This window comes from Neofelis nebulosa, chromosome 16 (assembly GCF_028018385.1).
Source record: "Neofelis nebulosa isolate mNeoNeb1 chromosome 16, mNeoNeb1.pri, whole genome shotgun sequence".
NCBI classification, from domain to species: domain Eukaryota; kingdom Metazoa; phylum Chordata; class Mammalia; order Carnivora; family Felidae; genus Neofelis; species Neofelis nebulosa.
This window is the reverse complement of record NC_080797.1, coordinates 9,592,375-9,606,614: the sequence shown is the minus strand read 5'-3', so window position 1 is coordinate 9,606,614 and position 14,240 is coordinate 9,592,375. Positions and strand designations below refer to the sequence as shown.

The 14,240-nt window shown below is 41.4% G+C and overlaps 1 protein-coding gene across 2 annotated transcripts in view; it reads left to right on the top strand.

The window, feature by feature from the left end:
* Positions 1 to 14,240, top strand: part of PIGL (phosphatidylinositol glycan anchor biosynthesis class L) — a 76,320-nt gene that overhangs the window by 13,576 nt on the left and 48,504 nt on the right. For both annotated transcript variants that reach the window (XM_058704716.1, XM_058704715.1), the window contains exon 2: positions 559 to 658. In XM_058704716.1, coding sequence (XP_058560699.1) covers positions 559 to 658 — 100 coding nt within the window. The remainder of the gene's footprint in view (positions 1 to 558; positions 659 to 14,240) is intronic.

The following is a 14,240-nucleotide window of genomic DNA, read 5'->3' as shown; positions in this document are numbered from 1 at the left end:
AGCTGTACTTACCAGAACCATTCTTAGGAAATAGACTACATGTGTTGGGAAAATAAAGGTTACATAAGCTATTCGGGGCATTGATGTGGTCAAGATCCCTAGGGGCACATTTTCCTGTAATACTTAGGAGTAAGAGCCTCTTCTTTAAATAAATGTTTAACAGATACTGGAGTACTATCAATTTAAAGGGGCCAAACTAATACTGTTCCCAGGTACCTAACTTATTCTAAGTAGTTATAGAAGAATTCCTTTTAAATCTGCTTAACTCCAAAGCCAGTGGTCTTGGCGATGTGCCATACTTCCTGTAGCATGCAACTGAAATGCAGAGAGATAGACAGATGGACAGACAGATAGAAACAGAGGTGGGGAAGGATCAAATGGTACTTCTAAAGACTGGGCTGCCGGTGGTCTCACTGGAGTGAACCTAGTGTATTTTCTTCAATTTTTTATCATAACCACACATTTTTCAGGCAGCTTAAGTCCCTTAAAAGAACAAGATAAGAATGAGTAAACTGATACATTTCCAGTGTTAAATCTAGGTATATTTGTTACCTCCAGGAAATTACTACAATCAAGGGGAGATTCGTAAGAAAGAACTTTTGCAGAGCTGTGATGTTTTGGGGATTCCACCCTCCAGTATAATGATTATTGACAACAGGTAATGTATCTTTCAAAAATGTAGAAATTCGCTGGCAATAAATATGCAATGGTACGCTCAAAAGACACAAAAAAACGAATGTGGGTGTGTAAGAACATCTTATTTGAGAAGTCTACTTAAAATAGTTTCACATTTGTTTTTAAGTGACAGTAACGCAAATAAATGTTTTCAACGTCTGTTCAGATTCTGTCTCTGAAGACAGCTACTTTAATCTTTAAAAAAAAAAATGGTATGAAATTTTCAAAACTACACAGAAGTATGAAGAACAGTGCCATGAACCCCCGTATGCCTACTCCTAAGCCCAGTTAATTATCAGACCTTTTTTATTATACTTGCTTCATCTATTCCCCACTTAACAACTTGTATGTGTATGAAGCATTTTTTTTTAATTTTTTTTCAACGTTTTTTATTTATTTTTGGGACAGAGAGAGACAGAGCATGAACGGGGGAGGGGCAGAGAGAGAGGGAGACACAGAATCGGAAACAGGCTCCAGACTCCGAGCCATCAGCCCAGAGCCTGACGCGGGGCTCGAACTCATGGACCGCGAGATCGTGACCTAGCTGAAGTCGGACGCTTAACCGACTGAGCCACCCAGGCGCCCCAATGTATGAAGCATTTTTTAAGAAAATCTAGGCCTCAGGTCCTTTCACGCCCACATACTTAGATACACCTCTCTTGAGAAGATAGACATTTTTTTTTCCTATGGTCACAATGCCATCATCATCACCTCTAACAAAATTAATAGCAACAATTCCCTGGTGTCCCCCCCAACACCTACCTAATCCATAGATGTTTGTCTAAGTAGCTCACCGTCTTTTTACAGTTGATTTTTTCAAGTCAGGATGTGAAGGAGTCCACTCGCATAATTGGTTGATACTCTGTTTCATTGCCCCTTCCTCCCTTCCCCACCTTGTCTTTGATTGTTGAGAAAACTTACTTGTCATACAGGACGTCACACATTCTGGATCTGTCTGCCTGCCTCCTCATGGTATTTGTTCTGTCATCCGTATTTCTTGCAAACTAGAACTTAACTGTAACTTTCAGGGGTGAGAATACTGCATAAACTATACCGTGCACTTCATATAGCATCATTTCAGGGGACACATGCCATCTGATTGTCTCACGGTGACTCCACGATGGATCAGTGAATTCACATGGCAACAGCTGTTCCTTTCATTTTAAAGACCCACACCCGCCTTTCATGTAATGTTTTCACGATTGCCTGAATCACCATTTAACTAGAAATAGCCGAATGCGGAGTTTCTAAATATCTCCTGCATTCTTAGGATATTAGCTGCAAAGCAAAACTTTATCAACTGGGGCTATTTATTTAATTATCCCAATATATAATTTGATCCGAAAAGACAGCAGGATAAATGCTTAATTCTTTAATGGCCATTTTCAGATAATTGCCATTTTCAGAATAAGGAGTTCATGCCCTACGTACTTCCAGTGGTAATCTGTTGTTTGTTGCTTGGATGGGGGAGGGCACTTTTTCATTTCATTGAGTACCTATGTGTTTTTAGGTATTCAGGGTTTCAGTTTCAGTCATGTTCTTTGATCCTCCGGTTGTCTCATCTGTGACTGTTGAGACTCTTCATGTTAGCCCCTGTGTCCTTTGGGTGTGACCTCTTTAGTCTTGTAGAATTTGCTTGCTATCAAGGACAACCAGATTTCCCAGCACCTTCTTGTGTTCTTTCCTGCCTCAGTCCTGGCATCAGCCATCCCTCCAAGGAGTTTTGGTGTCTCTTGGGAAGGTGTGGCGTTTAGAGACCATAGCCAGAGTTACTTGAGTGTTTATTTCTATGGTGTTATTTCCTGTGGTTACTTGAACTTCATAGTGGACAGAGCTAGTATATATATATTTGTTTAAGGAAAAAGAAATCAGGAATACTAATGACTGCAATGTAGAGTTAATATTTCAGGGGATTTGTTTAATGCCTTTGATTAACACATCAAATCTCTTTTCTCTTACACTGTAAATCTTGGCTTTTTAAAATTTTTTTTTTTAACATTTATTTATTTTTGAGACAGAGAGAGACAGAGCATGAACAGGGGAGGGGCAGAGAGAGAGGGAGACACAGAATCTGAAACAGGCTCTAGGCTCTCAGCGGTCAGCACAGAGCCCGATGCGGGGCTCGAACTCACAGACCGCGAGATCATGACCTGAGCCAAAGTCGGACACTTAACTGACCAAGCCACCCAGGCGCCCCATTTTTTTAAATGTTTATTTATTTTTGAGAGAGAGAGAGAGAGCAAGAGGGGAGGGGCAGAGAGAGAGGGGGACAGAGGATCCAAAGCAGGCTCCACGCTGACAGCAGAGAGCCCAATGCGAGGCTCAGGCTTGCAAACCACAAGATCATGACCTGAGCAGAAGTCAGACACTTAACTGACAGAGCCACCCAGGCACCCCTGTAAGTCTTGCTGTTTAACAGGATAAACATAATAATTCTTTTTTTTTAAATCTTTTTTAAAGGATTTTATAAAACATGAATGAAAAAATACTTGAAAAGCAGATATTGAAAATCAAGGCCAAATATAATATGACTGATCAAGATGTCTGTAATTTACTTTAAAATGATTTGGGGAAAAAAATGCATACCTATATAGATTAAACCAAAATAGCACAATATTAACAAATTGGGCCTTGGTGAAAGGTACATGAGTGTTCATTATACTATTCTTGTTAACTTTTCTGTTTGAAAATTTTTATATAGGGGCGCCTGGGTGGCTCAGTCGGTTAAGCGGCCGACTTCGGCTCAGGTCATGATCTCGCGGTCCGTGAGTTCGAGCCCCGCGTCGGGCTCTGTGCTGACCGCTCAGAGCCTGGAGCCTGTTTCAGATTCTGTGTCTCCCTCTCTCTCTGCCCCTCCCCTGTTCATGCTCTGTCTCTCTCTGTCTCAAAAATAAATAAACGTTAAAAAAAAATTTTTTTTTTAATTTTTATATAGAAAAAATGTCAAGTACCACACGACACTCCTTTCTCCTACTATTTTCTGGCATATAAAAATATTTTTTAGTGTCTTATTATTGTTTACTGTTGTTATTTTAAAAAATCAGAGGTCTATATAACAGCAGCTGGAGTTTGTGAGTATTACTAGCTTTGGGGCTTAAATATCTGTTCTTCACCAGCAACATAACTTTTGGGATTTATTATAAATTCGATTGTCCTTGCTTCCTTTTTTTTTTGAGGTTTTTTTTTAATGTTATTGGCTAATGTGCAAGAACAGGATAATACAACTTAAAACATGATGAAGACACAAGTTCCTTTAAGTATAGGCAAAGAAAAAAAAATGATCACCCTTAAAGCATGTAAAAGGCCAAAGTAGTAATTCTGCTGATGTTTTCAATTCATTCCTACAAAACAACATTTACTCTGCCATTTTTATAGGGCACGAGTCCTAAATAAGTTACATCGTTACTATAACCTGTATCTAGTTATATCATCATTTTCAGATACTGTTTGTCCGGGAGCTGAGCCCCATTTGGATGGTTTACCTATAAGTAGGTAAACACTAACCAATTTCTAGGATGAACTGGTAACTTTACTCAACAGTTGACCTTAACCCTGAGACATATGAGGGAAATCTATAAGGAAAAGATAGCTCATTTGTCTGGTAGGTGGTTTCTGTTATCTACATTCTAGATATACAGCTAAGGACAGGAAGGAAGTGCAAAAGTAGAGGCTGCTATGTCTGTGCACAAAGAAGTTACCACTGGGGCTCCTGGGTGGCCCAGTCGGTTAAGTATCCGACTCTCAGTTTCCGCTCACAATTTGTGAGTTCAAGTCCCACATCAAGCTCTGCGCTGACAGTGCAGAGCCTGTTTTGGATCCTCTATCTCCCTCTCTCTCTGCCCCTCACCCCCCCACACACACAAAAAAAATAAATAAATAAATAAACATTATTTAATAAACATTATTCTGACGTCAGAAATATCTGATGTCTAGGGACGCCTGGGTGATTCAGTTGGTTGAGTATCTGACTTCAGCTCAGCTCATGATCTTGTGGTTCACGAGTTCAAGCCCCGAGTCAGGCTCTGTGCTGACAGTTCAGAGCCTGGAGCCTGCTTTGGATTCTGTGTCTTCCTCTCTCTCTCTGCCCTTCCCTTGCTCACGCTCTGTCTCTCTCTCTCTCTCTCTCTCTCTCTCTCTCAAAAATAAATAAAACATTTTTAAAAATTAAAAGAAGCAAAAAGAAGAAGGTACCACTGCCCTCACTCACCATTTGTTTATTCCTAGTTTCTGCACCATTTCAACAAAGTCCCAGTTAGACTTTGTTTTTTTACCCTTACAAGATTAGAATGAGTACCCTATTAGATGAAGGAAGGGCGTTACGAGTATAGGCAGGCCTGGGTGAGTCTAATAAGTTACCAGTGAATGATGAATGTGCTGGGATCCATCTAGGCGGCTTCATCAGTAACACACGTCCTCCCACATATGAAGTCATCCAAAAGCAAGATGGCTCCAGGTTGGCTCAACAACATCACCTAGGACCCAAGTGCTTCCCACCCCTCTGTGAGACTGTCTCCATCATGTCAGTAAGCTCCCCTCGTGGTTGCGAGTTGATGGCGACAGCAGCTCCAGGTGTCACACACAGACACAACTGCGTCCCGCCAAAAAGGGGGGAATTTTCCTTCTGCCCATCTCTTTATGTTATGGAGAAAAACTTGGGGTCCCTGACAGACTTTCCCTCAGGTCTCCTGCCCTGCATGGCTCACCACCACCACCACCTGTACCAACTTCTCACCCGCTGTAGTAGCTGCTAGATACCGGCTTCCCCAGTATACGAGTGCTTTGTTTCAGCATCAGGATGCTGGGAATGGCTCTAGGTAGGGGGAGAAAAATGCTCATTTCGCCTTACTGTCTTGCAAAGACTGTATGCTTTATACCCCACATAGCCTCGTGGTTTTGTTTGGTTAGCGAAGGTCTAGGGGATTGGCCTAGGCTGGGGCTTCCTTATAGGACTGCGTAGGACGCAGAGATGTATTTCAAGTGTCCAATCCATAGCAAGGAACCAAAGGTAGGTTAAGCAGAGGTAAACAAAGGAAAACAGGCCTAAAAGACAGAATAGGTTCTGCGGGGAGCACCTGGAAAACTGCTCACATCTCTGGAAGATCCACAGCAGGGCCGAGGGAAGGGAAGAAACTATAAATGGCACTAAGTTGAGTAAGACCACTTTGGTGAGAAACTTCCAGCAGATTGTTAGGCTTAGATTGTCTCCATGCATTGTCTATGAGCTGAGTCACTCTCCCTGGGTTTCCTTTTTCATTTCAGTACCTGCTTTACTTAGCGGCTTCCTCCCACAATGGGAAAAGGGGGAGGTAGGAAAGTTTAGATGAGCAGTAAATAAAATAGCCCTGGCAGGACATGCATCTCTTACCGTTTGAACCTTCATGGCATCACAACAGAAACAGAAACAATGAGTAGCGGAGACAGAGCAGCAGCTGTGTGTCTTAGAATGATCCCTCTGACGACTCTGAGGAGGACAGAATGGATTAAAGAGATTGGGACCATAGACAAGTCCGTCTTGTGCATTGGTCCTGATGAAAGGAGAATGTCTCTCAATGTATTTTATTTTCTCTAATGTTTTTATTTATTTTTGACAAAGCAGGGGAGGGGCAGAGGATCCGAAGCAGGCTCTAAGCTGACAGCAAAGAGCCCAAAGCAGGACTCTCGAACTCACAAACCACGAGATCATGACCTGAGCCCAAGCTGATGCTTAACTGACTGAGCCACGCAGGTGCCCCTGAGAATGTCTCAATTTAGAGTGCAGCACAATGGCAGGATTTGAAGAAAGAAGAAATCAGGGATAATGGAAATTATAGGCCTAGAGATCTAGGTGGATAAAGATTAGCTGGCATAGTTTGCGAAGGAGAAGAATTGGGTTATGGAAAAGAACAGATTAGACATCCTTAGCACATAGGAGAATTGAAACTATCAGAGTGGATGCAATTGCCCTTAGATCAGTGGGGCAAGAAGAGAATATGGAGATCAGGCACGGCAAGAAGAGAAAACCACATGCAATGAATGGTGAGAATTATGTGTTTGGTGTCGTGTAACCTCAGGGGTGGGAATAGGGAAACTTAAACAAAAGTAGCATCAGATGGTGTCAAGAACGCTGCATCCTACTTTTTTTTCCCCCAAGTCATTAAATCGTCCTTAGAATCAGGGGTGCCTGGGTGGCTCAGCCGGTTTAGGGTCCGACTTCAGCTCAGGTCTCGATCTCACAGCTTATGGGTTCGAGTCCCACATCAGGCTCTGTGTTAACAGCTCAGAGCCTGAAGCTTGCTTTGGATTCTGTGTCTCCCTCTCTCTCTGCCCTTCCCATACTCATGCTCTGTCTATCAATAATAAATAAACATTAAAAAAAATTGTTTAAATCATCCTTAGAATCATTGTAAAGATGTGATCACAGGATGTACGATAACTTAATTAACATACTCCTGATATTGAATATTTCCATTTTTCCAATATTTAAGTATTTTAAAATCTGTTAATAAATCGTTGAAGGTCTGGCCCTTTCCTTAGGTAGATTCCCAGATGATGAATTACTGAGAAAAAAAGACAGGACTTCATGCAGTTTTCTCCATCCGGGTACCAAAAACGTTCATAACTAAGGTCATTTTGGCTCATCTTATTTTTTGTTATTGTTATGAATAAGACTTTTTCTGATATATTTTCTAATACTTCACCACTGGTATGGAAAAGATTTACTGATTTTTATGTGTATTTTGTTAATAGCCATCCACATATGAAACTTTAAAAAGCCTAACAGCCTTTCACTTGATTCTTTTAGTGTTATGGGTAAATCATCTGCAAATAATACTAATATAGTCTTCCATTTTTCCACGTATGCCTCTTATTTATGTTCCAATTCTTATTGCTTGGAGCGGAGTTTCTTAGACTATGTTAAACAGTTGTGGTAAGAGCATTCATGATTTGACTGAGAACGCATCTAGTGTTTTACCATTAGCTGTGTTGGCTGCTGGTTATGAAAGATATTCTATATTGTGTTAGGGATTTTTGTTGGGAATCGACCTTCATTGGGTTAGATTGGGGGGCTCCTGTTCATTTCAGTACCCTACAAAGGGATAAGAAAAAAGTTTCAGGGGCGCCTGGCCGGATCAGTTGAAGAGCATGTGACTCTTTTTTTTTTTTTTTAAGTTTATTTATTTATTTTTGAGAGAGACAGAGACCGCATGAGTGGGGAAGAGCAGAGAAAGAGAGAGAATCCCAAGCAGACTCTGTGCTGCCAGCTGCAGAGCCCTATGGGGGGCTCAAACCCATGAACCACAAGATTATGACCCAAACCAAAACCAAGAGTTGGGCGCTCAACCAACTGAGCCACCCATGTGCCCAGAGCATGCAACTCTTGATTTTGGGGTTGTGAGTTTGAGCCCCACATTGGGTATAGAAATTACTAAAAAAATAAATAAGCTTGTAAAAAAGAAAAACCTGTTTCAATTTATTCTCCATTTTACTTGACTCAGGGTAAACTATTGGGATCGTCATGGGGTAATTTCCTCTCTTATCTATGCCAGTAGGTTCTGTAATGCATACTGTAATTATAGTGACGCGTATTCTGTCAGTGTATGTTGTGATTTCTTTGCTCACTATTAAGATAAATAATAATATGAATGGGCTTGTGCTCAGGCACCCATATTATACACACAGACTTCCTCCTGTGCAGTATCTGCTTTGGCCCAGCAACGCAAGATGTTTTCTCAGGGCCAGATCAGAGTTGTGAAAACTGCCCTCAAACCAAAGGTCGTTACTCTCATCCTCTATCTTAGTTTATTAATTTTTTCATATATATTCTAAAGAGCATGCAGCTTCAGCAACATCCCCTACTTGTGAAATGCTACAGTGGAAGGGTAGTAAACTTGTCAAAAATAAACACTTAAAGAGACACCTAGGTGGCTCAGTCAGTTAAGCGTCTGACTTCGGCTCAGGTCGTGATCTCACGGTTCCTGAGTTTGAGCCCCGTGTCGGGCTGTGCACTGACAGCCTGCTTGGGATTCTCTCTCTCTCTCTCTCTCTCTCTCTCTCTCTCTCTCTTCTTCTTCTTCTCTCTCTACCCCTCTCCCACTCATGCTTTTTCTCTCTCTCAAAGTAAATAAACTTATAAAAATAAATATATTTAAAAAATAAATACTTCAAGAAGCCAGTTTGAAGATTTGAGGGAACCGTGTGTCTTAGTCAACTCAGGCTACCATAGCCAAGCACCATGGCCTGTGTGCCTTAGACAAAAGAACTTTATTATCTCACAGTTCTGCAGGCTGGAACTTCCAGATTAAGGTCCAGCAGCACCAAGTTTCTGCAGAGGGTTCGCTTCTTGGCTTGCAGATGGCTGACTTCTTCCTGTACGTTCACACGGAGAGGAGTGAGAGAAATTTCTCTCTCGTTCTCCACTTACGAGGTCACCAGTCCTGCAGGATTAGGGCTCCACCATTATGACCTCGCTTAACCTTAATTACTTCCTAAAAACCCTGTCTCTAAATGCAGTCACATTGGAGGTTAAGGGTTCCAACACATGAATCTCAGGAGGACGCAACTCAGTCCCTAGCAACTCGCAAGCTGTATTCACTCTTTCCGACTCTCATTTCACAGCCCAGAAAAAGCAGGGTTTTGGAATCTTACTTTAGGATATTCAGAGGAGCCAAAGAGAAGAATTTGGGGGAGGAAGAGAAAGGGAAGTTTCATGGAGGACCTACACTCGTAATAATAATGATAAGTATAGAGTCAGCCATTACCGTCAGTGCCAAAAACCATATTAAACACATGATCTCACTTAATCCTCAGTCTCATCCAATTACTTTTCCCATGTCGTAGATAAGAAACCAGTGATGTAGGGAGAGGTGGAGTGATTTGCTTGAGGTCATCCAGCTAGTTAGTGCTGGAGCTGGCATTTGAACTGAAGCACTCCGGCTCTGGAGCCCCGGCTTCAACCATCATATCTTACATCTACCCCATGCCAGACACATACTTTGACGAAGGTCATCTCCTTTGAGTCTTTGACTAACTGTCCAAAATAGGTTTCCTTATCCTTTATTTGTTTCACATGAAGAAACTAAAGGTCAGACGGATTAAGAGAATTCTCTGCGGTCACCCATTTAAGAAATGGCAGTGCTGGGATTCAAAAACAGAAAAGAAGACGGAATTGATCCCTGCCTTTCTGCAGGAAAGTAGGTCAGCCATTTGTTACTGTATTTGAAAGACCCGTGTGTATTTAAGAGTACATTGAGTTGGCATTGTGTGTGGTCAGTTCCTTTTTCCATTGTTCTGAACCTCCTTGCTGGATCTCAGGGAAACACTTAGCCAGAGGAGCTCACCCAAGTAAATCACTTACAGAGGGAAAAAATATTCAGTTGTCAAGAAAAGAAGGCATAATCTCAGGCATTAGGCAACAAATGGATACTTTCGGTAACTTTACCCAGGTCTTAATACCTCGGGGTTCTGCTGATTTATTGAGTCATATGATATTTAAATGTATATTGTTAACAGATACATATTAAATGCCTGGAAGGGGCAAGGCCCTGTGCTAGATATTGAAGAAAGAGAACAGTTCAAGGTATACGAGCTTGGCTAATAGAAGTTGGCCTGATAGTCACGGCTCCTGCAGCGATGGAAAGCTATCTCACTGTGCACGTATGCTAACGTTCAGGCCTACAATGGAGATCGGAGACCCTCTCTGGGGTACTTGGGAATTGCATGTGACTGGGAAATGCAACCTACAGATTTCCTCCTCATTTGGCTGTGCTTCTTAATATATTAGAAGAGTCCATAGAATTATTTTGTTTATATTTTTCAAAACAACAAAAAACACATGTATATTTTGTATGCATAGATAATTTCTAAAAAGATGCGTCCGAGACTTCTTAATAGTAGCTACTCCTTAATTGGGGCAGGGAAGAGCGATACTTTCGCTTTTTAATTCTGCAGAATTCTGTACAGTTGGATTTCTTTTTTCTTTTAGGAAGCCTATATTTCTAAATTTTATATATATTTAAAGACTACCCCACATGCCTAATAAAATATTCTTCCATCTCTACTTAAGTTCTATCCATACAAGTGAATGCGAAATTAGAAATAATTCTGTGGAGGCACCTGGGTGGCTCAGTCAGCTGAGCGTCTGACTTTGGCTCAGGTCATGGTCTCACAGCTCGTGAATTCAAGCCCCGCGTTGGGCTCTGTGCTGACAGCTTGGAGCCTGGAGCCTGCTTCGGATTCTGTGTCTCCCTCTCTCTCTCCCCCTAACCCACTCGCATTCTGTCTCTGTCTCTCTCAAAAATAAGTAAACATTAAAAAGAAATTAAAAAAAAAAAAAAAGAAATAATTCTGTGTACATTGTGATAAGATTTGATGTGATAAATTCAAAGCATACAATGGAATTCTTTGAAAATATAACAATACTTTTAAGCCTTTTTATAAACACCATGGTCTTTTCATGAGCCTCGTTCTGGGGGGTAAGTGGGGAGAAAGTCAGATACAGGGCTCCAAAGTGCTCTGACTGGAAAGGGTGGGGGTTCAAGGGAGACCTGATCAGGATGGAATAAAACAAAGCTGATACCCCCCACCCAATGATAACCCATGCCCATTAAAGTGCCCTGGGGCCCAATGACCTATTGTTAGGCAAGGTTTGCAAGGTCTCAAAGCTTTTCGTGGTCTGAGCCCTATCTCCCTGCTTATACCCACATCACATCTATTCCCATGACAAAAAAAGGCAGGACAGCACAGTACCCAGTCTATGTTGAGGCTCACATCTAGGCAGGGCCTCAGAATGTACCAGGCTTTGTTATGCATCGACACATTTGCCTCTCCCTCTAGCAGGCTTCCTCCCTTCCTAACACCCATCTGGTCCCTCTAGCAAACGCCTATTCCTCCTTCAACCTCAGCTCAAGGGTTAACTTAGAATCCTGTGGCATCGCTGACTTGCCCAGATTTTTTGTGGGCAGTTTCATTGCATTCTCATTGTCCCATTCTATCCTGGCATGCACACTGATTTTTTACTCTATGCCATAAGCCCCAAATTCTGTTGTAATCCTTGATACATAGTGGTTGCTCAAGACATGTTTGTTAAATAAATGAATGATTCATTCCACTTACACTATAAGCTTTCTGTCTGTGGCCAGCATGTAAAGGTGTGGTCTCCAAGACCTGAGTGATGTCTATACATCCCAACCCCCTTTCCTCGCTTTTTCTCTCCTTGCTTTCTTTAGTGAAATTGTTTTCACTTTCTTTAATTAAGTAAAAACAGTCTAGGTCTCTGCCTTGCAGAGTTATTTTTAATTTTCTAGGAAGTGTAGATGAGTACTTTCGCTTGGAAGAATTTTTCTACAGCTCTTTATTTTGCCATTTTATTTTATTTTTTTTAATTTTTTTTTAATGTTTATTTATTTTTGAGATAGAGACAGAGCATGAATGGGGGAGGGTCAGAGAGAGAGGGAGACACAGAATCTGAAACAGGCTCCAGGCTCTGAGCTGTCAGCCCAGAGCCCGACGCGGGGCTCGAACTCACGGACCGTGAGATCATGACCTGAGCCGAAGTCGGATGCTTAACCGACCGAGCCACCCAGGCGCCCCTATTTTGCCATTTTATATTCGGCTCCACTTTGTTCTAAGGTCGCAGCACAATAAAAATCTCATCTCTCCCAGTGCTTGTCTTAACATCAGTTTGACATTAACAAGCCCAAGACTTCTACAGACTAATTTTAGCTTCACAGGGAAATAGAATCCAGTACCTACTAGGAAACATAAATGAGTCTGGCTTGCTAGCAGTTCCTGGAAGTCTTTGTGTTTTCCAATAAATCCATACAAATCACACAGTGAAAAAGAAGCCACAAAGCAGAGTCTGGGACAATTGGGGTCGTGTTGGCAATTAAACCCCCTCTCCTCCCGAGCCCCTAAGAGCCTTCCCACTACAAAAAATAAAAAATAAAAAAAAGACCATATGCTGGCTGCCAAAGTAGATCTGACCAAGCATCCTCTCACTGTAAGAGATTAAAATAAAGCCTGCTGCAGTTCTTTCCTCCAAACACACAAAGAAGTGACTGGGCTGAGGCTCAAGGGCACGGTTCCAGTCCCAGTTGGCAAGAGCAAGTCAGGGCTCCCATCCTCCCAGAAGGCGCAAAGGACAACAATGTTTCCTAGAAAAGAAACCAGGGATGGAGACTGAAGTAGCCCCAGCTGATATGGGGCTATTATGTGAAAAGTGAAAGCGGCTTCAGTACTGCTTCAAAGGCAGATTATTCTAGAACAGAAGGGAGGTTTTCAGTGACAAGACTGGGGGAAGCAATGCAAAAGAAGTAAAGCGGGGCCAGAGAGCAGCGGCCTTAACCAAGCATGCATTTGTGTCTAGTCTCATTCCTCGGGAGAGGTTACAAATATACAATAAAAATAGAGGATTCAAGGTGGGGTGCCCAGCATTTCGAGGGTGTAAATCCGAGCTCCACGTTGGGTGTAGAGATTACTTAAATAAATAAATCAGTAAACTTAAAAAAAAAAAAAAAAAAGGATTCAAGGTGACTGTATATTGTGGTATTTATTACAGCACTATTTCTAATAGCAAGAAATTGGTAACAACGTAATGTAGCAGTATATGATGAATTACATGGCCGTGCTACAGAGCATTAAACCACAATTTTCTAGTAGCCCAGGAAGATATTCATAATATAATACTGAGTTTTAAAAAGGGGTATATACTTTGTTTATGCTTTTCGGTATTTTTTTCATCATTTTGATAATGAGCATACATTAGTTATAAACCAAAAGTTCCAATAATTTTAAAATATATTATTTCTAAGTGGATATTGTTCAGCCTTTATATTAAAAAAAAAAAAAATTTGAACAGGGTTGCCTGGGTGGCTCAGTCGGTTCAGCGGCTGACTTTAGTTCAGGTCATAATCTGGCAGTTTGTGAGTTCAAGCCCTACATAGGGCTCCGTGCTGACAGCTCAGAGCCTGGAACCTGCTTCAGATTCTGTGTTTCCATCTCTCACTGCCCCTCCCCTGCTCATGCTCTGTCTCTCTCAAAAATGAATTAAAAAGAAAAACATTAAAATTAATTAATTAATTAATTGTTCCCATTATATTATTACTTTTACCTTGTCAAGGTTTATGACACGTTCTTTTCAAAAACCACTATTCCCAGGGGCATCTGGGTGACTCAGTTGGATAAGTATCCAATTCTTGATCTCTGTTCAGGTCTTGATCTCAGGGTCATGAGTTCAAGCCCCAAACTGGGCTCCACACTGGGCATGGAGCCTACTTAAAACACACACACACACACACACACACACACACACACACACACCCCACAAAAAAAAAAAACAAAAAAAACAAAACAATAAAATGAAACAAAACCCTCTATTCCCATAGTTGTTTCTTTCCCCGTCATAGAACATTTTCTTCTGCCTGGATACCAACTGATTTTCTTTATCCTTGTAGTTTCAGAACTTCACCATGTTGTGTTTGGCATTGATTGTTCTAAATAGAGTTTTCTTAGGATATGGTAGGCCTTTCAATCTGTAGATTCCATTTTATCTCTCTGTTCCATTTGCTTTGTCTTTTTTCTTCAGAAAC